This window comes from Acomys minous (assembly GCF_964271855.1).
Source record: "Acomys minous genome assembly, chromosome: 3".
NCBI classification, from domain to species: Eukaryota; Metazoa; Chordata; class Mammalia; order Rodentia; family Muridae; genus Acomys; species Acomys minous.
Window position 1 is genome coordinate 76425708 of NC_140485.1, and position 22859 is coordinate 76448566.

General features: G+C 49.8%; 1 protein-coding gene across 2 annotated transcripts in view; it reads right to left on the bottom strand.

The window, feature by feature from the left end:
* ARHGAP40 (Rho GTPase activating protein 40) overlaps positions 1–22859 on the bottom strand; it is a 42948-nt gene that overhangs the window by 16892 nt on the left and 3197 nt on the right. Inside the window, exons 1-5 of one of the 2 annotated variants that reach the window (XM_084775095.1) lie at positions 21595–21762; positions 6283–6479; positions 1582–1799; positions 1012–1087; positions 491–642 (exon numbers count right to left, since the gene is read on the bottom strand). In XM_084775095.1, coding sequence (XP_084631221.1) covers positions 491–642; positions 1012–1087; positions 1582–1799; positions 6283–6479; positions 21595–21728 — 777 coding nt within the window. In that variant the 5' untranslated portion in view covers positions 21729–21762. Of the gene's footprint in view, positions 1–490; positions 643–1011; positions 1088–1581; positions 1800–6282; positions 6480–21594; positions 21763–22859 lie in introns of those variants that run through there. The other variant, XM_084775096.1, reaches the window with a different exon arrangement.

Consider the following 22859-nt stretch of genomic DNA (forward strand, 5'->3'; position numbering starts at 1 on the left):
GCCAAAAAAGCTAGGTCTCCCTTACCCAACAGACACCAAGATTCATTTTTAAAAATAACTAGAAAAGCAGAGGCGGTGGTGGCGCACGCCTTTAATCCCAGCACTTGGGAGGCAGAAACAGGATGAACTCTGTGAGTCCAAGGCTAGACTGGTCTACAGAGCAAGTTCCGGGGGAAGCCAGAACCACATAGTGGGACCCTGCCTCTAAAAACAAACAAAATAACCAGAAAAACAGCAGGGAGGGGGTATCCGCTGGTGCATGAGGGAATATCCTCTAAAGACGAAAGGTGAAGAAGAGGCTCATGGGAGCACTTGAGAGAGCTTCCCAGTGCCCCGTGCCTGGTCCCTGACACCCAGCGGCCGTCCAGCTAACAGCTGCAGGAGGAATCAAGTGATTCAACAACTTCCCCTCTGGGTGCCTGGCAGCCTGGCAAGTGTGAGGAGCTGAAGGGTGGAGCGGAGCCCAAGGACCTCAGGGCAGCACCCTCACCGGCAACAAGCCCCTGCTCCAGGCACAGGTGCCCCCCGGGGATGGCCCGGCCCTCTGTAGACGCACTGCAGCTTGTTCAGAGTAGGCCGAGTCCATGCTGAAGAGCTCCTCCATCCCCGGCGTCTCCTGTGGTCCCCTAGCACCCGTGGGTCCTTTAAGACAAAAGACAGGTTTGACTAGGAAGCAAGTTCTTAGGCTAAGGACTCAGGCCCACCGTCCAGGAAGTGATGCTCTAGTTGAGGCCCATCATGAATTGGTACGAACTCCCTGGGCAATGGGCCAGCAAAAGCTAAGGCTCACGAAAGTGATCACCTAGCTACAGCTTTTCTGGACCGAGCCCCATGGCCTGATGGCAGTGGCCCATTTAAGGGCACAACTTGTCCCCTTGGGGTTTCTTCCTACGACCCCTGTGTGAGGAGGGAGAGGAAGCAGCCGAAGATGGAAGGGAGCATTTTTCCTGCTTCACAGAGAGGCTTCGGCAGCCTGGATTCCCAGGACCCTGAAAAATGAAGGCCGCTTACCTACAGGAGCCGCGAAATCCTCAGAGTTGATCTGGGTCCATTTTATTCCCAAGGCCCCATTCTCTGAAGCCACTTCCTGTACAAATTACAGACAGCACCCAATTAGTCCTGTGGGAAGGCAGCACACAGACCCTGAAAGGTAAGAACCGTCCACGGGTAGAACAACTGAAAACCAGAGACGCTACCAAGATCCTCTAGGGTAGGTGGGGAGGAACACGGGGCGGGGGCCTGATTGGCTGGCTTCGATGCCCATCATTTCAACCACAGGGTTGCGTCCTTCCTACGGACCCCAGAAAGAACAGGCCCACAGCCTGTCAGGCTTCAGTGACAGAAGAACACACAAGTGACAACGAAAAGCATTGTTCGTATCGGTAGTGACTTTGCCAGAACCTAAGCTTTCAGACGCACGCAAGGACATGGTGGCAACAAGTACATATGCACTGGCATGTTTGGCACACAAACGCCCCCACTCAGCATGGGGACATGACACAAGGGCATGCAGAGAGCCACCCAAGAGCTGAAGTGATGTCAGAAAGCCCCGAAAGCCAGCACCTAACGGCCCTCACTCACCCTTGAAGTGAAAACCCCAAAGATATCCCTGACGTCTCTGATGCGTATCTTCTGTCGTTTTCGGGCTGAGCGGGCATAGGTGTCTAGCCGGCGGCATACGGCAGCCACCTGGGTCTGAGTCAGTGTAGACAGGACTCCCTGGTGATCACCATCCAATCCCAGGCCACCAACAAGTCCTGACAGGCCTGTGTCCTGTAGCCACTGGGACTCCGTGTCCCCTTTGGACAGAGCAGAGAGGGGGACATCAGATAAAAACATAGAACTCCATATGTGGCTTAGCCATGCTAACTAATAGAAGCCTCACATAGAATCACATGTTCATGCAGACATGAGCATGCAGTGCTCCCATTGAGGCCCGTAAGCACCTAATTCTCCCCAGATGAGAACTGTAGGGGCTGTAGCATTGCCTAGCATCCAGATTTAAACATGTATAAATGAGCTCTTAGAGACAGCAAGCCAGGGAGGGCCTCATACACTCCGCCTCTGAAATAGAGCCACAAAATCACTTCCACTCCCAGTTCTGGCAAAAACACTAGCCACAGGGTCATAGAGGTCCAGCCATGTGCAGCACGGAGCCTCTGTTCTTTATATTGGAATAGTGCCTTTGTTGGGTTCAATGCCAGGATCCTCTAGCAAAACCGGGCTGAACCAACAGCTTCTGATCTCAGCTACAGGGGCTTTGCTCAGGCCAGGGACTGGGATGCTGCACCTGGACCACACTGTCCCCGGTTACCCTGACTCAGTGTTCTTCAGACCACCCTGGGGAGACACTGGCTTTGTTGTGGGGGAAACAGCCAAGTGCTCACCGGGAAAGCTGTACAGAACTGCGAGAGGGCTGGCAGGGACACATAGCTGTACCTCATGGGTCCAACGAGATAGTCAAGAAGGAGTAGGTGGCTTCAAAAACAGCCAATCAAGGGCCGGGGGAGATGGCTCAGTGGTTAAGAGTACTGGCTGCTCTTCCAGAGGACCCTACTTCGATTTTCAGCACCCATGTGGTCTGTAACTCCAATTCCAGAGGAGCTGACATTCTCTTCGGGCCTCTGTAGTTACCACATGCATGTGTTGCACAGATAGACATGTAGGTAAAGTGCCCATACACATGAAATAAATAAATATTTAAATACTATCATTTTCTGCCATATACTCTAGCATAGCACTAAGAAAGGCAACTAATAGACCTGTATAATGTTTATTTAGATCTAATTATCCTTACTAAATATTTCCCCTTAGTCACCAACCACACTTTTTTGTTTTGTTTTATTTTGTTTTTTAAGCTTGAGGACAATTTTATTAGAGCTCAAAGAAAAAACCCCAGGACAGGCAAGCTTTAAACCTCAGCAGTTGCCCAGAGGCAGGAGGGAGAAAAGAGAGAAAAGGCCACAGTGTTTGGGTTAAGCTGGCATGGAGGTCAACCTTGGAGGCGGGTAGGGAACTTTGGACAAAGGACGGAAAGCACAAAGTACTAGAGGAAGCATGTCTAGGCTCTGGCCAGCATCTGAAAGAAAGAGAGAGAAGAAAAGAAAGAAAAAAAAAACCCAGGGCGGTGAGGGGTGGTAGGGGGGGACTTAAACCTTTCCGAGTCCTGACTCAAAGGCAGGCAGACGCAGCAAAGCCTCCTGGCTGCTTGCAGTCCACGAATGGAATTATGGGAGGAGAATTCTGAGTGCTTGTAAGAGTGGGGTCTGACTTTCACACAAACTCTGGTGCCCCATATTTGACCATGTCCCCTGGATGGGGAGACCTGGTGGCACTCAGAGGAAGGACAGCAGACTACCAAGAAGAGACTTGATACCCTATGAGCATATACAGGGGGAGGAGGGCTCCCTCAGTCACAGTCATAGGGGAGGGGAGTAAGGGGAAAGCGGGAGGGAAGGAGGAATGGGAGTGTAATACAAGGAATGGGACAACCATTGAGATGTAATAGGAATAAATTAATAATATATATTATAAGAAAAGAAAAGAAAACTGCAAGATAACAAGAGCCTTGTGACCTCAGTTTCTTCAAAGCACAGAGTTGTTCTTGGAATGTGCTTTCCCGCCCTTCCCAGGTGTAGTGGACAGGAGTGAGCTCACTTCAGACTGTTCATTACAACTGGCTGCTATTATCTGTTTATATCCCTCTATGGAAACACATATTGTTGCCAACATGTAGCTTGTCCTTGGGATTGTACACTTTAGTCAAGTGACTCCTTCTTCTTCTTCTTCTTCTTCTTCTTCTTCTTCTTCTTCTTCTTCTTCTTCTTCTTCTTCTTCTTTAAATATCTTTATTTAATTTTAATTTGTGTGTGAGGGTGTCAGATCTTGGAGCTATAGCCGTGAGCTGCCATGTGGGTGCTGGGAATCGAACCCGGGTCCTTTGGAAGAGCAGGCAGTGCGCTTAACCACTGAGCCGTCTCTCCAGCCCCAGGTGACTCTTCCGACAGTGTTGGCTAGTGCGTGAGACTTTAGTCTGCCTTGTTTTGGCGGCTCCCCTCTTTTAGGCCCACCCGCCAAACACGAGCAGTAAACAGTGAAAAGCCATTGTGAAGGACGGATATCCCTGTAAGCGAAGTGCTCACCATCAGAAGCTAAGAGGAAAGTGACTCCCAGAAAGGACCGGCAGGAGCAGGGACAGGAGACAGCATCAGCTGTCGGGTGCTACGAGCAAAGTACAACGATCTACATGTACGCAAACGGCACAACGAAACCCGTCGTTCCTACATGAACTAAAATACAATAATAACGAACCGCGCACGCACTTGGTTCTGTCTGTCCTGGGTCTACACGAGCCCTGTGTTGCTTTTGTTGTCTGAAAAGGCTCCAGCCTTCAGCACTCAGACTCCAACCCCTAGGTTTGGTTTTAGATGTAGTGTAAGGCACGCAAGCCTGTCTCCTATACCCACCTCTGGCCTCACCAGGGATTTTCACCCCTTCAGCCCTCTAGAGACCTGAAAGTCTCAAATGGCCCATTGGGCCAACCAGGGCCAGTAAAACTGAAGCATAGGCCAGAGAGTTTCCATGTGGGCAGGCCCCTGTCACGCTCTTGTCACTCCCTCACTTGCTAAACAGGGAACATGCCCAGTTGCTCCAGATACCAGCACACAGGCCGACGTGGGAAAGGCTGCTGATGCCCTGGCCTCGTGGAAAGTGGAGTGTGGCAGTGTGTGAGCAGGTGTCATGGGGCTGTGAAGGCACGGGGGTTCTACAGCGGTGAGTCACGTGGGGCAGGAAGCTAGGGATCGCTGTCAGACTGTGGTATAGAGGGATGTGAGGAGGCACGTTCCAAGCCCAGCAGCTGGCCAAGCACAGATCATCTTGTAAGGTGCCCAGACAAAGACTGTTCTAGAAAGAGGAGGCGGCGAGGACAAAGGGAGGGAGTATGCTTTCACGGTCAGAAACTGCAAGGAGACCTTGAGAGAGAGCGTGGTGGAGTGACAGACTGGAAGATGAGGCAGTGATAGGCCCCAGGCCAGTCCTGGAAAGACTTGTGGGCCAAGGGAAGTGTCATCTCACCAAGATATGGGGTCTGATTCCCCTCCCCTGGAATGTGGGTGCACACAGGATGGTAGGGTGCACAAAAAACAATGGTGGCTGTCTTCCAAGGCTGGCCAGGAACACCCACTGTAGCTTTTTCTCAGGATTCACTCCTTAAACCCAGATGCCATGTTGTGAGGAGGCCTGGGCCTCACACACAGGCCACATGGAGGTGGTCTAGACCCAGGCCACCTGTGTGGGAGGTCACACTCACTTGCCAGACACAAAGGTAAGACGCCCTTTGATGACTGATCCAGATGGCCCTGAGCTTGTCACTGAAGGAGATCCAGCTGAGCCCTGTCATACACACACACACACACACACACACACACACACACACACACACACATACACACACACCCCCAGAACAGTGTGATATGTTAACAATGGTTTGGTGCTGCTCTATGCTCATGTGGTCAGGGCCTTATGGTGCCGTTACAGGGACACATGGCTGCTGTCACCCTGAGAGAGATAGGGAGTTAAGAGTATTGAATGGAATGCTTAGGATCTGCTAGAGCGGATCCGGGCATGGTGGTGCACACACGCCCTTAACCCCGGCACTGTGAGTTCGAAGCCAGCCTTGTGTACAAAGTGAGTCTAGGACAGCCAGGTCTACCACACAGAGAAACCCTGTCTAGGAAAAAAAAAAAAAGAGAGAGGGAGAGAGGGAGTGGCTGGAGAGATGGCTCAGAGGTTAAGAGCACTGGCTGCTCTTCCAAAGGTCCTGAGTTCAATTCTCGGTAACCACATGGTGGCTCACAACCATCTGTGTGAGATCTGGTGCCCTCTCCTGGCCTGCAGGCAGAACACTGTATACATAATAAATAAATCTTTAAAAAAAAAAGAAAAAGAAAAAAGAATCTGCTGCAATGGCAGGTCCTCATAGGCTGTCTGGTATTCTCCGTTGCATCCCAGTGTCTACACACTGCCTGGCAGGCAAAAGACACTCAGTAGATATTTCCTGAGTTATTTCATCAGATGGGTGAGAAACTAATTGGCCTTTTCGGATAATCCTTCTTAACAATGGCATAGAAAACAGATGGCAGGGAGAGCAATGGAGTGACTGCTGCAAACAGTTCAAGCAACTAGGAAATCCTCGATGCTTTCCCCCACGTTTGGGCCCTGACACACTGTCCTCCCTGGGGCAAGGCCCTAACACCCACCTTCAGGCCCAGCTCGCCTTACCTTCCGGGAGCTGGCTTCTACCCAGACCACGGTCCTCCTCTTTCACTCCGTTCTGCTGTTGGGTCCGTTCCACCTCTATCCAGAAGCCATCCATGGACAAGCTCTCTGCCCAGGACAGCCGGGAGTGGGAGCAGCCGGCAGGGCGTGGCCTCAGAGGACACTGCTGCAGATGTGTGGGGCCTGTAGAGGGGTCAGGGCTGTACAAGTGAAAAGGGGGGGAGGGGAAGGGTCAGGCCGGGTTCGGTTCTTGCTGTGCCAGGCATGGGTCTGTCCTGAAGCTAGTGCCACTCAGATACCAGACACTGGCTCTCAGCAAACTGACCAGGACCCTTGGACCTTTTCCAAACCTGGGTCACGAGCAATGCTGCTGATGCCAAGGACACCTAAAGAGCCAGAGTGCTCCCTTAGCAAGGCCAACAGTCCTTGTCCCAGCTGCCGACTTGATAAGGCCTAGAATCTCCCAGGAGACTGGCCTCTGCAGCCATGAGAGATGGAGCTGGGGCTCCGAGTCCCAGACTCTCATGATCCAGACTGCGCAGTGTGGGGACTCCTGCATCCCACCCTTGACCCTCCTTTCCTTCCACACACCATGGAGTGAATTTCCACTTCATGCAGACATACAACTCCAGAATGAGACAGAGTCAGTCCCATGGTCCCAGCAAATGACAGCCCAGGTTTACCAAAGAGCTTAGGATGAGGTTTCTATGCTCCTGTCAGGGCCAGAGGCTTTGGGGACCTTGGTGCTAATAGTGCCCCAAACACAGGAACCCTGACACCACCAGCTGTTGGACCTATAACTGGTTGTATCAGGGAGGAGGAATAATACCCCCAGGTTCCTCAAATGAGAAATGAGTATATCTAGAAATTTCTATAGCTGTTTGAGCTTAGTATTGATACCAGACAAGATCACTTCACCACTCTGGATTCCTCTAACAAAAACAATAAGCTCCTCCAAGCTTTGAACTGTCCAAATTAGAGAAACAAAAGATGAGCAGTGGTGGCACATGCCTTTGATCCCAGCACTCAGGAGGCAGAGGCAGGTTGATCGCTGTGAGTTCGAGGCCAGCCTGGTCTACAAAGCAAAGCCAGGACAGCCAAAACTGCACAGAGAAACCCTGTCTTGAAAAACCAAAAAAAATAAAATAGAATAAAAACAAGGTCTGGAGAGATGGCTCAGAGGTTGAGAGCACTGGCTGTTCTTCCAAAGGTCCTGAGTTCAATTCCCAGAAGCCACATATGGTGGCTCATAACCATCTATAATGAGATCTGGTGCCCTCTTCTGGCAAGCAGGCAGAACACTGTACAAATAATATATAATTTTTAAAAATGTAAATGCTGAATAAAAAAATCCCTGGGTGGTGGTGGTATATACCTTTAATCCCAGCACTTGGAGGCAGAAGTGGGGGTTCTCTGAGCTGCAAGCCAGCCTGGTCTACAGAGTAAGTTCCAGGAGAAACACAGAGAAACCCTGTCTTGAGAAACCAAAAACGAGAGAGAGAGAGAGAGAGAGAGAGAGAGAGAGAGAGGGAGAGAGAGAGAGAGAGAAAGGAAGGAAGGAAAGAAGGAAGGAAGGAAAATCATGAAGATGCTGCTTTACAAAGACAGGGGAGGGCTGGCCACACAACGCAAGGACAGGGTTCTGACCCCTATCACCCACATTTGCAGTGTGCCTGTAACCCTGGCCAGTACCTACACAGTATAAATGCAGAGACAGTGGATCCCCCAAGGGCAAGCTGCCTAACTACAGTTCTGGGTTCAGGTTGAAAGATCCCCACTCTTTGTATGAGGTATAGAGCAATGAAGGCAGACACCCAGTGTGTCAATGTCTGGCTTCTACATGCACACATGTGCAAACACAAATGCAAACAAACACATTGGCACATAATATAAAATGGCAAAGGGTAAAAGTAGAAGGAAGGTTGGCTCTGGATGTGGTCCAGTTGTAGAGTGCAAGGCTCTAGGTTCAGTCTCCAGCACAGAACACACACATTCACACACACACACACACACACACACACACACACACACACACAGGAGGAGGAGGAGGGGCAGTGACAAAATGAACACAGACAGGCTGGACAAATGTTGGATGATGGTTAGCAAAGACAATGATTCCCAATATTACTTAGAGATTAAGAAACATTCTGGATGCCAGGCGGTGGTGCACACCTTTAATCCCAGCACTCGGGAGGCAGAGGCAGGTGGCTCACTGTGAGTTCAAGGCCAGCCTGGTCTACAAAGGGAGTCCAGGACAGCCAAGGCTACACAGAGAAACCCTGTCTCAAAAATAAATAAATAAAATAAAATAAAATAAAATAAAATGGCAGCCTAGAGAAGGAAGGTCTTCATGTCAGATGCTGTGCAGCTCCCGCTGGGCCACTTTTTCAAGTGGACATTATGTGGCAGCTAGAACAGCACAGTCATACCTGTCACACCACTGGTCACATACCTGTGACTGACTACAGGGGAAGACAGTGTCTCTGTTGGGGTGATAAAAGGCTCTATGGTGATTTTTGATGATGGTTGCAAAACTCTGTCCACATCCGTGACCCTGTTGACCTACACAGTATAAATGCACTATGAGTTGCACCTCCAGTAAGCTCACACCGTGGCCAACCCAGGGCCCAGGGCTGGTGCTGGTTGCCTCTCCAGATCTTTCCGAACTAGTGGCACACACATATCATGCCAGTCCTCGGAAGACTAAGGCAGGAGGATTACAAGTTTTATATGAAAAGACCTGGGAACTTCTTTCTCATCACGAGCCAGCTGGCAGTCACCACAATCATTTGTGCAGAATTTGGTAAGGCAGGAAATTTTGCCACTGGCCCCTTCTCCAAATTAGCCCTGCAGATCCTGACACAGGGGTGAGGGACATCTCCTCAGCTTCTTCCAGCCTGGGACAGATGCCCTAATCTTCACACAGTGTGACTCAGTTTTACCCCTCAGTCGAGCCTTAGGGCTCAGCTTCACTACTAGGCTCACAGGAGTCCTGGCGGCCAGGGGAGCATCGCTAGCAAGCGCTGCTAACTGGCTGCAGGCTCTGAAGGGTATGTCAATGCTTAGTGAGGCTCCACAGATCCTCATGTGGGAGGGGTCAGCGAGTTCCTGTGATGGCTGCTGTTCGCATCTGTCAGTATAATGGCTACAGCCACAGGCTCTGCATCTTTGTGCAGAGGAAACCAGAGGGGAGACTTCTGGAAGAAGAATGGCTCAGTCCAAGAGCCGGGAGATAATGACACTTCTCGTCAAGTGGCCCTTGTGTTGACTTTGCTCCTGTTACCTGCCTGGCATCCTTTCTTGTGGGATCTCTTAGCTCCTTTTTTATTTATTTATTTTTCCCTGCCCCATCTGAGCATCCTCCCAGCAAAGTCTTCCTAAATTATGGAGGAGTGGTCTGGGACCCAAGGTCAGCTCCATGTATGCACTCCCATCCAAGAAGGAGAGTGTGCACAGGAAGTCTCCATTCCTGGCTTCATGTTCGGCTGACACTATACTATACTGGGATTTTTTTTTTTTACACAGCATCTTGTGTAGGCCAGGTTGGCTTCAAACTCACTATGTACCTTGGCACAGAATGACCTTGAATTTCTGGAGCCTTGTGATTACAGGTGCGAACTACCAAATCCAGTTTTCCGGTGCTGAGGACCAAACCCCAAGCCCTGTGCAGCCTGGATGAGCACTAACAAAGACACACCTCCAGCCCCACCATCTTGGAATTTCAACCTTTTGTACATAAAGACCTCCACGCTCTTTTTAACACGTGGCTTGTCCTAGCTGTAGGTATCCCAGAACCCTGGCTGTGCATCTTCGTCACTGAGCTCCGACTGGAGCTGTCAACGGTTCACCCCCAAAGTGTGGCAGTGTGAGAGTGTCAGGGTCTGGAGGAAGAGATGAGGACTGGACATCTTCTCCCAGCAGAAACATCCTAACTGGGGACCAATTTTCTGTTAATTATAAAAATTGGCTGCAGTGCTCTGTCTGCGCTTTTCCAGATGGCCAGAGCCAGTGCCTCCCGGGGAGTCTGTTTGCACCCCCTGCTGTACACAGCTCTGCAGTTAGCTGCCTCTAGAAGCATCTGTGTGCTTTCCTGACACTTTGAAAACTAAAGCAACTAAGCCCAAACAAGGGCCAGCCTCCTAGCCACCTTTTGCTAGCTAAGCAGCCATCTCGTGGTGAATTTTCTGGGGAGGTCAGAGAGGGTAAGTGAAAGCTGAGGAAGGAACCACACACCTGCTGTCCCCAAGATCACATCATGCTGTGTGGCCTCTTTTCGAAAGAAGAGGCATGTTTAGCACAGTCACTGGATTTGCCTGGAGCCCCACAGCAAGGCTTGGCTTGATGCTGGTGTCTTTTGGCTGCATGGTGCGCACAGGCATGCAAAGCACTGCCGCCTCCAGCTGCCATTCCCATTTGAAACACTACCAAGCACCTGCACATGCTTAAAAGCAGAGCCAGATTTCAAGCTGATGTATTAGCCCATGCAGGGGACATAGTATTCCCCGATTTACAGACAAGAAAATAGTCCCAGACAGATGAGGGGAGGCCCACAGAGACTCACCCAATCAGCAAGGTTTCAGGCTCAGAAGCTCTTGATGTGTAGTATGTGGGCACATATGTGTAGTGTATGTAAGTATATGTGTACATGGTCACGGGCAGATTGTGATATGGAGTTCTGCCTCAGCTCATTTCCACCTTATCATTAAGCATTATTATTATTATTATTATTATTATTATTATTATTATTATTATTATTATTATCTGGGAGTTTTGAGACACGATTTCCCTGTATATATATCTGAACCCAGAGATCCACCTGCCTCTGCCTCCCGAGTTCTGGGATTAAAGATGTGCACCACTATACCCAGCTTCCACCTTATTGCTTGAAGCAAGGTCATTCATTCTGCCTCATGGATTCTGCTTGGTTGGTTGGTTGGTCACTGAGCCCCAGAGCCCCTGGCTCTGCCTTCAAGAATGCTCTGCATTCCAGATGCAGGTTAATGTGGCTGGGGGAACTTACTGTCTCCCTGTGTGGCGAGTACTTTATCTACTGAGCTAGCTCCCTGGATCTTAAGAGCAGCACTAGGTGGTTTAGGGGCCCTGGGCATTGATGAGTGGGCCTGAGAGGATTGGCTGCCACACAGCAAAGATGTCCTTCTATGCTGGTCATGAGGGTGCATGCCTTTAATCCCAGCATGCAAGGAGGCAGAGGCAGGTGGGTTGCTGTGAGTTCGAAGCCAGCCTGGTCTACAAAGTGAGTCTAGGACAGCCAAGGCTACACAGAGAAACCCTGCCTCAGGAAAAAAAAATTCTTCTCTGAGTTTTCTATGTTTTCTCCAATGGCCCCAGGATGGGGCAGTGGTACCCTAGAAATCTTTGGCAGCTGTCCAACCTCACTTATTCCTTGTGTGATGGTAGATATGTCTCTCGCCCCTCAGTCTGGTTTCTATAAAATGCAGGGTGAAGAGAGGTCTTTGCCCTGCAGTCTTGGCAGTTTATGGGGGCAAAGGCCTCTGCTGAAGACCAGGGTAGAGCTACAGGAACTCACAAAAGGCTAAGAGCCACCCAGAAGAGAAGGGAGAAACTCCTCAGAGGCCAAGGTCAACATGACCCAGGGACCAAGAATGTGGCACAACCTGGTGGGCAGGACCTGGTGGAGGTGTGGCTGGGCTCCTTGCCAGCAAGCCACTAAGGCTGGAGCAGGACAGGTGTTTCAGCCTGGCACGCCAGGAATCAGCCCTTGTAGTACATTAACATAGTCACAGCAGTGACACCATTATCCTAACCATAAATGTTAGAGGTCATTGACATAAGGAACAGGCTCTTGTCACAAATGTAGGTGATGTGGCCATAGTGGCAACCGACCCTAACATGGGCCTCCAGAGAACTGGCACTGGCCTGTGCAAGGCTCTGCCCTGAACCCCACAGTGAGGTCCCCTCCCCTGGTCCTAGAGGGTCACTTGTTTGTAGTGAGGGCCATCCCTTGCATTAGGGATGTTTAACAGGATACCTGGCCTCTGTCCAACTGGACGCCCAGAGCATCCATTCATTGAAACAACCAGAATGTATCAAACATTGCCTAGGGAACAATACCATGCCACTGTGGATGGGGACCCTCCTCATTCACCTGCGCTAATCCATTCAGTCCTCATGACTTCCTATTGTTACTATCCCATCTTGCAGATGAGAACACTGAGGTGCAGAACAAGAAAATAGTCCGTCCAAAGTTTCCTGCCAAGCTAGGGCAGCCCAGGCATTCTGACCCCGCCCACTATGTTGTCAAGAACTCAGCAAGTCCCCTGTGCACCTTTCCTGCTAGGTGTGGCTCCTCTCTCATTGGTTGGATACAGCACCTGGATGGAAAGGGACTGCCACTCGCCTGTGTGTGCCTGTCTTGACCCTATCAGCTGTCCCTGTCACACCAGCCACAGGGCTGCTGCTCTGTTCAGGAGCCTCCTCTTGTCTCCTAATTACTGTTATGCAATGATAAATTGGGGTGTGATGGATTGAGACGGGTCCCTCCCAGTGGGGCATGCTGGGAGTACAATATGCTGTCACTGCTGGGCCAGCACCAAGGTTTGCTCTGTAGAGCAGGGAATCAGAGGAGGGGAAAGGCTGGAGATGAAGAGAAAGAAAGGCCAATGGCAGTAGCCAGAGATGACCATGGAGGAGTGGCTGGATGGTGTGCCACATGCCTCTGGCTTTTGGGCAAGCCCTGGAAAGCCTAGATTAGATTAGCTCACCTCAACCAAACTCAGACACTTGAATAAGAACAAAGGGCTGCTGATTTTATAAATGACTGGTGCCCAGTTCAGGACCATGTGTTATGCAACAATAGTTGACTCACACGGTCTACTGCTGAGCAACCAAACAACTCTGCCAAGAGGGGCAGGAGCCCACATTTCCTGCCTCATGCACATTCCCAGATGCCACACGCGTGTGCCACTGGCACTGTGTACCCTTTATGTATTCCCATTTCCAACCCTAACGAGTGACTCAAGTTTTAAGAAGGGGGCGGGAATCAGGCCTCTGAGTGCAGAGACCCAAGAGTGATCTCAGGACACAGCCATGTGCACACGCTGTGGCAGGGAACCTTGGGTGCATACCCATCTGTGAGCATATGCACAGACATGAGTTCCCCACGCCCCACGCCCCATGCCCCACGCTCTGTCAGAACTCAGCCTAGAACCACTGCGTGAATAGCATACCTTCGGAGGCACATGCTATTGCACAGTGCATAGTATGCAGTGCACAAACTGCACATCAGAAATGACTCCACGGCTGTCTGTGAGGCTGGGGGTATGTGGAGAAGGAGAGGGCAGGGAGATGGAGAGAACGGTTATAAAAAGCTGCAAATGTTCGCGTTATCACCTGCCCGGCTCCCCCAAAACCCTCTAGGGCAGTAGTTTTCCTTTTAAGACAAAACAGTAAAAACAAAAAATGTGACTCAGGCAGTGTACTCATTCTTTGAATTGTGATGGTGCTGGCTGGGCTGAGGAGAATGCCTGCCTCGCCTGTACACGGCCCTGTGGGCCAGAGGGAGCCTTCTTTTCATATATTGCCCCTGTTGGGTATCTTGCCACAAGGAGAAAAGGAGCTAGCGTGGCATCGAGGTGTGTTCAGGACACCTTAGGAGCAGGAACCCACCCCCCAGCTGTAACTCTGTGCTCTCTGTGCACATGGAGGCTCTCCAGATGCGAAGGCAGCATCACAATGGATGTTGCTAAAAAAAGAAAACCAGGTGACATATTCAGAAGATGCCGCATTTGAATGTAAAATGTCTGTCCGTTAATATTTCATGTTGGTTATGTGCTAAAATAGTCCGGACATACCAGGTGAAAGAAGATGCATCGTTAACCACATTAGGCAGGCTCCATCCCGCCCCAAAAACCCACCTCAGTCTTCCCTTTGCCCTGATGTGAAACCTTGGTGGCCCAATCAACCCAAGGGGCCCTGGGGGCATGGCTGCTGGGCTGCAATATATCTTAGCTGACTTTGAGGGAGGAGGTTACGGAGGGTGTTTAAAATCTCTGAGAGGAGGGGGGGCCAGGCGTGGTGGTGCACACCTTTAATCCCAGCACTGGGAGGCGGGGCAGAGGCAGGCGGATCACTGTGAGTTTGAGGCCTGCCTGGTCTACAAAGGGAGTCCAGGACAGCCAAGGCTAACACAGAGAGACTCTGTCTCCAAAAACAAAAACAAAAAAAAAAAAAAATAAGACAAAAAATCTCCGAGAGGAACTAGAGATGGTCCTGAGGGCAAAATGCTTGGGGTGCAAACATGAGGACCTGAGTTCGAGGCCCCAGCACCCAGGTAAAAGCCAGGCATGGTATATACATCTGGAACCTTACCATTGGATCAGGGGACACAGAAAGACAGGTTCCAGGACTCACTGACTAGACAGGCTAGCCAAATGGTTAGCTCCTCATAAAGCCCAATAGAGGAAGACACCTGACTTTAACCTATGGCCTTCACACAGGCCACGAACACACACAGGAGGACATGATTACTCCTAGACACACAAGTACACAGAGGAAACACATGCACATGCAAACATCTCTCTCTTTCACACACACACACACACACACACACACACTTTTAAGAAAAAAAAAATCTCCATGATTTGTAGGTTTTCCTCTCCAGACAGTGGCACGCTTGTAGGTGACCAACGTTAGCAGGTGGTTTAGTGGCTCTTCGGTCTTACAGGGCCCATGCTTGGTTCTCAAACACCTGCTCTACAAAGCAGGCAGAAACCAACATCACCATGGGAAAAGCACCAGCTGCTTCACCTGGGACTGGCTACTAACCCCTACCTTGCCACAAAGGCCTTCGTTGTAGGGGTCTCATCTTTCACTATTTCACTCAGCTACTCATGGGCTTACAGGCCAGACCGTCAGAGCTGGGAGGTGGCTCAGCGAGTAAAGTGCAACTTGATGACCTGACTTTGGAGCCCCAGCACCTGCCAAAACCCAGGCGCAATAATGTGTGGTCTGTAATCTCGGTGCTGGGGGAGGGTTGGAGACTGGAGGATCACAGAGGCTCATTGGCCTGCCAGCCCAGCTAAACCAGTTAGCTTAATCTAGTGAGAGACCCTGTATCAAAAAAACAAGGTAGAAAGCGATATAAGATGATACCTCAAGTGAAACTCTAGCTCTACACCCAGATGCACGGGTGGGCACGTACACACGCACATGCACAGACACACACACACACACACACACACACACACAGAGAGAGAGAGAGAGAGAGAGAGAGAGAGAGAGAGAGAGAATAAATAAAACCAAATGACAGCATTTTATCTAATTATAGAAAGAGTTTCCAGAAATCAATAAAAAAATATCAGTAGGCTAGGAGAGTTGACACCTTTTATTCACTTTAGAAATGACCTGTCGGGAGCTGGGTGTGGTGGCGCACACCTTTAATCCCAGCACTCGGGAGTCAGAGGCAGGCGGATCACTATGAGTTTGAGGCCAGCCTGGTCTACGAAGTGAATCCAGGATAGCCAAGGCTACACAGAAAAACCCTGTCTCAGAAAAAAAAAAAAAAAAGGAAAGAAAGAAAAAGAAATAACATGTTGGTGCTCACCATGGGAGGACACAAAACAGGCAATGATCAGGAAAAAGGCACATTAAAACTGGTGAAGTATTTCACCCATCAGAATGACAACCAACCAAGGGAATCCTCATACCTGGGCTGAGTCAATACAAAGGCATCCTCACACTCCATAGCATCTGCAGAGGAACTGGTACAGTTAGGGATGCCTGGCAGAAGAGCACTGCAGGCAAGAGGAAAATCTCAGGGCAGTACTGGGCAGCAGAATACCAGCACCCCAGGAACCAGGCTACGGCCTTGGGGCTTCTGGCTAGCTCTGTGGGCCACAGTGGAGATTCCCAAGGGACGGTCACGTAGACGACAACCACTCTCAGAACGGCACCGACTGGAGCACCCAAAGGACAGGGTAGGAGAAGAGGGGGCTTGCGGAAGGAGGATGTGGATTCAGAACTCTGAGTCAAACTTCTACCGCTACAGGAAGCCAGGGGACCTGGATCTGCTGTTCCCATGGGAACGGACCTCCAAGCACGCTCCCTTTGAGCACTGCTAGCTGAGGTTTGTCGTTAGTGTCCTGTACATCAGGCACTCTGGCCAGCATGGACGCCGTATTATCCTCACAGCGAGCCCATGTAGGCACTACTGGTCCCAGGCACTTAGAGCCAATGAAAAATCAGACTCGGAGAGGCTGAGTAACGTCCCTCAGAGGCCCACAGCTGGCATGCGCTGAGGCCTCTGAATGCAGGCCTGACCTCGTCATTTTCATAGTGCGCGAGTGATTCATTCAAATCTGGCATCTGCAGACATATCTGAAGATCAGTTGTCACTGACCTCGGTGGCAGAGACTTGAGCTGCACATGACTGAAGTATGAGTTGAGGATGTTAAGACTGATTTGGCTCAGGAGCTCCCTGGGTGTCATCAGCCACGTTGCCCGGCTACTATTGACGGAGGGGATCTGACGGCGGCTTTGGGATCAAAATGGGTCCTCCTGCCTCTCGGCTCCAGCGTGGAGACCCCGCCAGACACGGAGCCGGGGAAAAGCTGTTCAACATGTCAACACTGATCTCAAAAGGCAAATGATGGCGCTGGGGATGCAGCTCAGTTGGAGGAGGCCTGCCTAGAGTGTGCTGTCCCGAACTCCTCATCAAGGGTGGAGTGGTGTGCACACCTGTAATCCCAGCGCTCTGAGGCAGGAGGATCAGAGTGTACAAGGTTGTGTTCACCTACATTCTGAGTTATAGGCCAGCCTGGACTACACGAGACTCTGTCTAGAAAAGCAGACAGACAGACAGACAGACAGACAGACAGACACACACACACACACACACACACACACACACACACACATTACAAGAAGTTTATTGGGATTCAATTAACAAAAACTAAAAGGAACAATAATATACTGTCAACAATGAGCCAGGATGGTGGCACATGTGTTTAATCCAAGCATTCTGGAGGCAGAGACAGGCAGATAGATCTCTGTAAGTTCAAGGTTAGCCTGGTCTACAAAGTGAGTTCCAGGACAGCCATGACTACATATTGAGACTGTGTCTTTAGAAAAAAGAAAAAAAAAAAAGCTGAGCTTGGTGGCACATGCCTTTAATCCCAGCACTGGGGCTGGTGGGGGGGGGGGGCAGCAGTGTAGGGGAGGCAGGCGATCTGTGTGAGTTTGAGGCCAGCCTGGTCTACAAAAGTGAGTCCAGGACAGACAGCCAAGACTACAAGAGAAACCCTGTCTCAAAAAAACAAAAACAAAAACAAAAAAACCCAAACCAAAACAAAATAAACAAACAAAAAACCAAGAATAAGGCCAATGAGATGGCACAGAAGGCAGAGAAGCTTGCTGTGTAAGTCTGAAGGCCTGAGTTTGATACCCAGGACCCACAGAAAGGTGAAAAGTGGGAATAAACTCCACAAAGTTGTCTTCTTAACCCACATGTGCTGTGGCCAATAGCATGTGGCATTAAACACCACACATACACACACACACACACACACACACACACACACACACACACATATGCACCGGGTGATGGTAGCACAGGCCTTTAATCCCAGCTCTTGGGAGCCAGAGGTAGACAGATCACTCTGAGTTCGAGACCAGCCTGGTCTACAGAGTGATTCCAGGACAGCCAGGGCTACACAGAGAAACTCTGTTTCGAACAACAAACAAAACACCCACACTCCTACCAATAAAATAAAAGTTTAAAAACAAAGATGCCAAGAATATAAGGAGGCAAGTTGATGGCCTCCAGGGACGGTAAGGGCCACCGCTTCCCTGGAGACCCCTGAGGATGACATAATTCAGTGTTCTCAAAGTCTACATCTTGGGATCTCCTGTCCTGGGAGTTCGCCATAAGGACAGAGCTCCACAGATACATGCCTGAGAGCAGTGCCCTACAGCTCACAGCATCACCCCCCCCAAAACAAGAGCCAGGAAAAGGACCCCAAGTTCCACCAGAGGAGGCCGCTGAACAATGCGCAAAAGGAAACGCCAGGTAGCTGTGCAGAGGTGACGTTGATCTGTCTCCGGCAGTTGTCCTTAAGTGGAAAGGGTTGTTCACTGAGAGACTGCACCACACACAGAGAGTGCATGCATGTGTGTGTGTGTGTGTGTGTGTGTGTGTGTGTGTGTGTGTATACACACAGTTAGAGCATGAAAAGACATATATGTCGCCTTAGTCACTCTCCCTGCCACCGTGATAAAAACCTCTGACGAAAGCAACTTAGGGATGGAAGTCTTTTCTTTGGCTCATAGTTGGAGAATGAGGTCCGTTCTGGTGGGATGCCAAGGTGACAGGAGCTTTGTGACATTGTACCTGTTGTGGCCAAGAAGCAGAGTGACTTCTGCTCAGCTCCTCCTTCCTTCCTTCCTTCCTTCCTTCCTTCCCTCTTTCCTTTCTTCTTTTCTCTTTATTCTTTGTTTCTTTGTTTCTTTCTAGACAGGGTCTCACTATGTAACACTGGCTGACCTGGAACTCACTTTGTAGACCAGGCTGGCCTTGAACTCACAGAGAATCATCTGCTGGGATTAGGACACAGGACACAGTACACAGGACAGCTTCCTCTTTTCGACGTTGTCCAGGGAATAGTGCCTCACTCCTTTAGGGTAGATCCTCATCCCTGATCAAAACAGCCTCTCACAGGTCTGCTCAAGGGAATGCTATCTAAGCAATCCTCACAGCTGCAGTGGCGATTTGTCTCCTGGTAATTCCAGATCATGTCAAGTTGACATAAACCATCACATATACAGTTAACATATATATTGATTATATTTACAAATTATAGCATCCTATAGGATGTGCATTAAACTGTTCTTGGCAGGTCCTTGTAGATTGGAGGTGGGAGGATTTTTGCTTGTAATTTTTTTTTCCACAGTAAACACCTCTTCCTCATGATAGTTGGTGCAAGTCAATAAACACTGATCTCCAAAGAGGTTAAAATCACTCAGTACGTGACTGGTCCACAGAGAACTAGATGAACTGATAAAGTGATGGCTTGGATGGTTGAAGTCCATCCTACTTTTGGGAAATGAAGCCAAGGCCACAGCCACAGCCACAGCCACAGCCACAGCCACAGCCACACAACATATGCCACCCCTGCTGTGAAACTACAGAGGCTCTCCACCACAGGGCACTGGCTGCCTGTCCTTCAGACACACTGGCTCACGTTATTCTACAGAAACAGCTCGTGTTTCCCTGGTTTCAAAGTGCTCATGGTCCTTCCATAAAATCTAGGCAAGAGTCAGCAGTTGCTGTGACATCTTGGCTCAGTCACTGATTGACAACCACAGGGAGCGAATGCCAGAACGAAGTCAACCACATGGCTGTGGCCAGTGAGATGGTTCAGCCAATAAAAACACTTGCCACCAACTCTGACAACCTGGGTTCCATCCATCTCTAGGTCTCACAGGGTGAGAGGAGAGAACCAACTCATGCGAATTGTCCTCCGACAACCCTCACACACATGCATGCTTTGGCACGCGCACCCACATGCATGCATACAAATAAGTAAGTAACTGTAATATAAATATTTGCTAATTGCCACATAAGAAATGGAACTTTGCTTGCAATTTTGTGTGGCTAACAGGAAATGTGTTTCTTCTAACCAAGTGTCTGCCTCCACCTTCTGTTCTTGAGACAGGGTCTCTGCAGCTCCCAGCTCCCAGAAAGCCTAGCTGACTGGTGAGCTCTGGAGATCCACCTGGCTTCACACAGCCCCGTCCTAGCTCTGGGTTAGAGAGGCACACACTACACTGCAGGCTTCTACTCAGGATCTGAACTGAGGTCCTCGTGTTTACACAGCAAACACTTTACCTACTGAGCCATCTCCTCAGCCACTTTACTAGGTTTGATTTGGTTTTGTTTTTCGAGACAGGGTTTCTCTGTGTAGCCTTGGTTGTCCCAGACTTGCTTTGTAGACCACCAGGCTGGCCTTAAACTCACAAAGATCTACCTGCCTTTGCCTCCCTGAGCGCTGAGATTGCAGATATGCATCACCGTGCCTGGCACTAGTTTTTTGTTTTGTTTTATTCTTTGTTTTTAACACTTAAAAAGATATAATAATGCTGGGCTTGGTGACCTCAGCACTGGGGAGGCTGAGGCAGAAGGACTGAACATTTGAAGCAAGCTTGGGCTACATAGTAGGACGATGCCTCCAAAAGAATACAAATAAAACTTAAAACAATGCTTACATAACCCTGGAGTTTGGAAAGCCACCATTCTGGAAGCAAGCATACTGCTTTTGTTCCTTTGCTATTGTGAGTAAACAAAGGAGATGCTATGAAATTTCACACTCTTAAAGTATCATTCATTTGTTCACTCAACCATCATCACTGAGCACATTCAATGGCCCAAGCGGTTCTCACAGTCGGATGCAGTATTAATCGCTCGGGAGATTAGGGGGAGGGTAAGAAGAACCACCTTAATAGATTGCTTGTCAGGTAGGTTGACAGAGATGTGATAGATGATAGATTATAGGTAGGCAGACAGAGGGATGGACAGACAGACGGACTGGATAGATAGATGGAGTGATAGATAATGGATGAATGGATGGCGGTAGAGTAATAGAGTGATGGAATGAATCTATAGATACACAGAACAAACGACGGACTCTCAAAGATGTCTGTATCTTTTTTTTTTTGAGACAGGGTTTCTCTGTGTAGCCTTGCCTGTCGTGGACTCACACTGTAGACCAGGCTGGCCTCGACACGCTGAACTCAAAGATAACCACTGTTGGTTCACATCTCTAAACAGCAACGGCAGGAAGCCAACACAGATCAGACAGACAGACAGACAGTGAAGAGGCAAACAGGTTTCCCCTGTTGAGCCCATTTCCCTCTGATGGGACAGAGCCCCCACATTTCCCTGACAGGCGCTCAGGGAACGTGCTATGTGACGCAAAGGTCCGTGCGCGAGTATTATGCCTGCCACAGCTCGGAGTTGCCCCATCTGAGAGTACCAACCCCATTTCCTGAATCTCTCTCTGGGGGAAGGAACACCTTCAGGTGTTCAGGCTGCAAATGATCTGGGCAGGAGCTGTCAGCACAGCAGGGCTCCTTTCACACCTGCAATTATCTGGCTAGGAATGGATCTTGCCCAAGTGAGTCCCCAGTATCACTTAGAATGATTAAGAATCAGGGCCAACCTAAAGGTGCTTTTGCCTCATGGGACTGCTGCAAAAACTGAAGTGACACCTGTGTCCCCACCACCCCATCCCCAGCACACAGATGATCCAATCCTCCCTCCATCACCCTTGACACCAGTACCTGCAGCCCAGTTGGGCCCCTCGCCCTGGCTGCCTGGCGATGCGGGCTCGTGGGATCCGGGGACAGGGTGAGGCCAGGGGCAGCAGAGCCAGCCCCTCCATCTGGGCAGCGACAAGAAGGGAAGGCTCTGTCATGGACAGGCACACAGCTCTCCGGACGCTGCCTCTGGGACTGAATGAATCACGGTGAGAGTTGGAGGAAGGTGGCAGGGCCTGTGACACTGTGACACACCCTTCCAAGACACCCCCATACTGAGGTGGGGCTGACTCAGCCAGGACCGCCTACAGGCAGGTATGTGTGAGCACACACTTGGCCACTTGCCAAAATAGAAATGACACACACACACAAAAGAAAACAGGCGTGAAGTAAGCACGTTACTTACACTTGTTTTAAAAATCCCAGAAGTTAGAATGTAGCCAAAGAGGATCCCGAGTTCAAGGTCAACCTGAGCTGTAGAGTGAGAGACACTGGCTCAAGAAGCAATGAGCCTGGGCTGGAGAGATGCCTCAGCAGTTAAGAACACTGCCTGCTTTTCCAGAGGACCTGGTTTCAAGTCCCAGCAGCTACCTGGCAGCTCACAATCATCTGTGACTCCAGTTCCAGGAGATTCAAACTCTCTGGCTTTGTGAACTTTATATGCATATGGTACACAGACATACATGCAGGCAAAGTATCTGTACACATAATTTTTGGGAGAGAAGGAAATAGTTTATTTGGCTAACACTTCCATATCACTGCTAATCACTGAAGGAAATCAGGACAGGAACTCAAACAACACAGAGACCTGGAGGCCGGAGTTAGTCCAGACTGGAGATTGCTCCTCGGGTGTTGACTTAATGGGTAATTCTTAGTTTGTTGTATATAGCTTATTTTATTAAATAGAAAGGGGGAGATGAGGGAGAGAAACCTATTATTCTTTAGGATCCCAAGTGTGGGAGCGAACGGTCTAGTAAGAGAACAGGTGATGTTAATTCACTAGAAGAGCAATCACCTCGTGCAGGAGCTTAATTGCTACCAGATGAAAAAGATCCTGTGAACAGACAGGGAGGAGCTATATAAACGAGCCCAGAACTGGCGGCTGGGGGGATTGGAGACTTGGGATAGATTTTACTGTTCGTCGCTGCCCTTCAAGACGCTCCTAGAAAAATCCGCTTGAGAGAAGACTTCAGAGCTCCGGCTCCTGCTAAGACTCTAAGGTCTTATTAACTCTGGTTCCAGTAAAAAAAATCCTGCGGCTCCCGATCGGAAAATTGTTCCTCGGGACT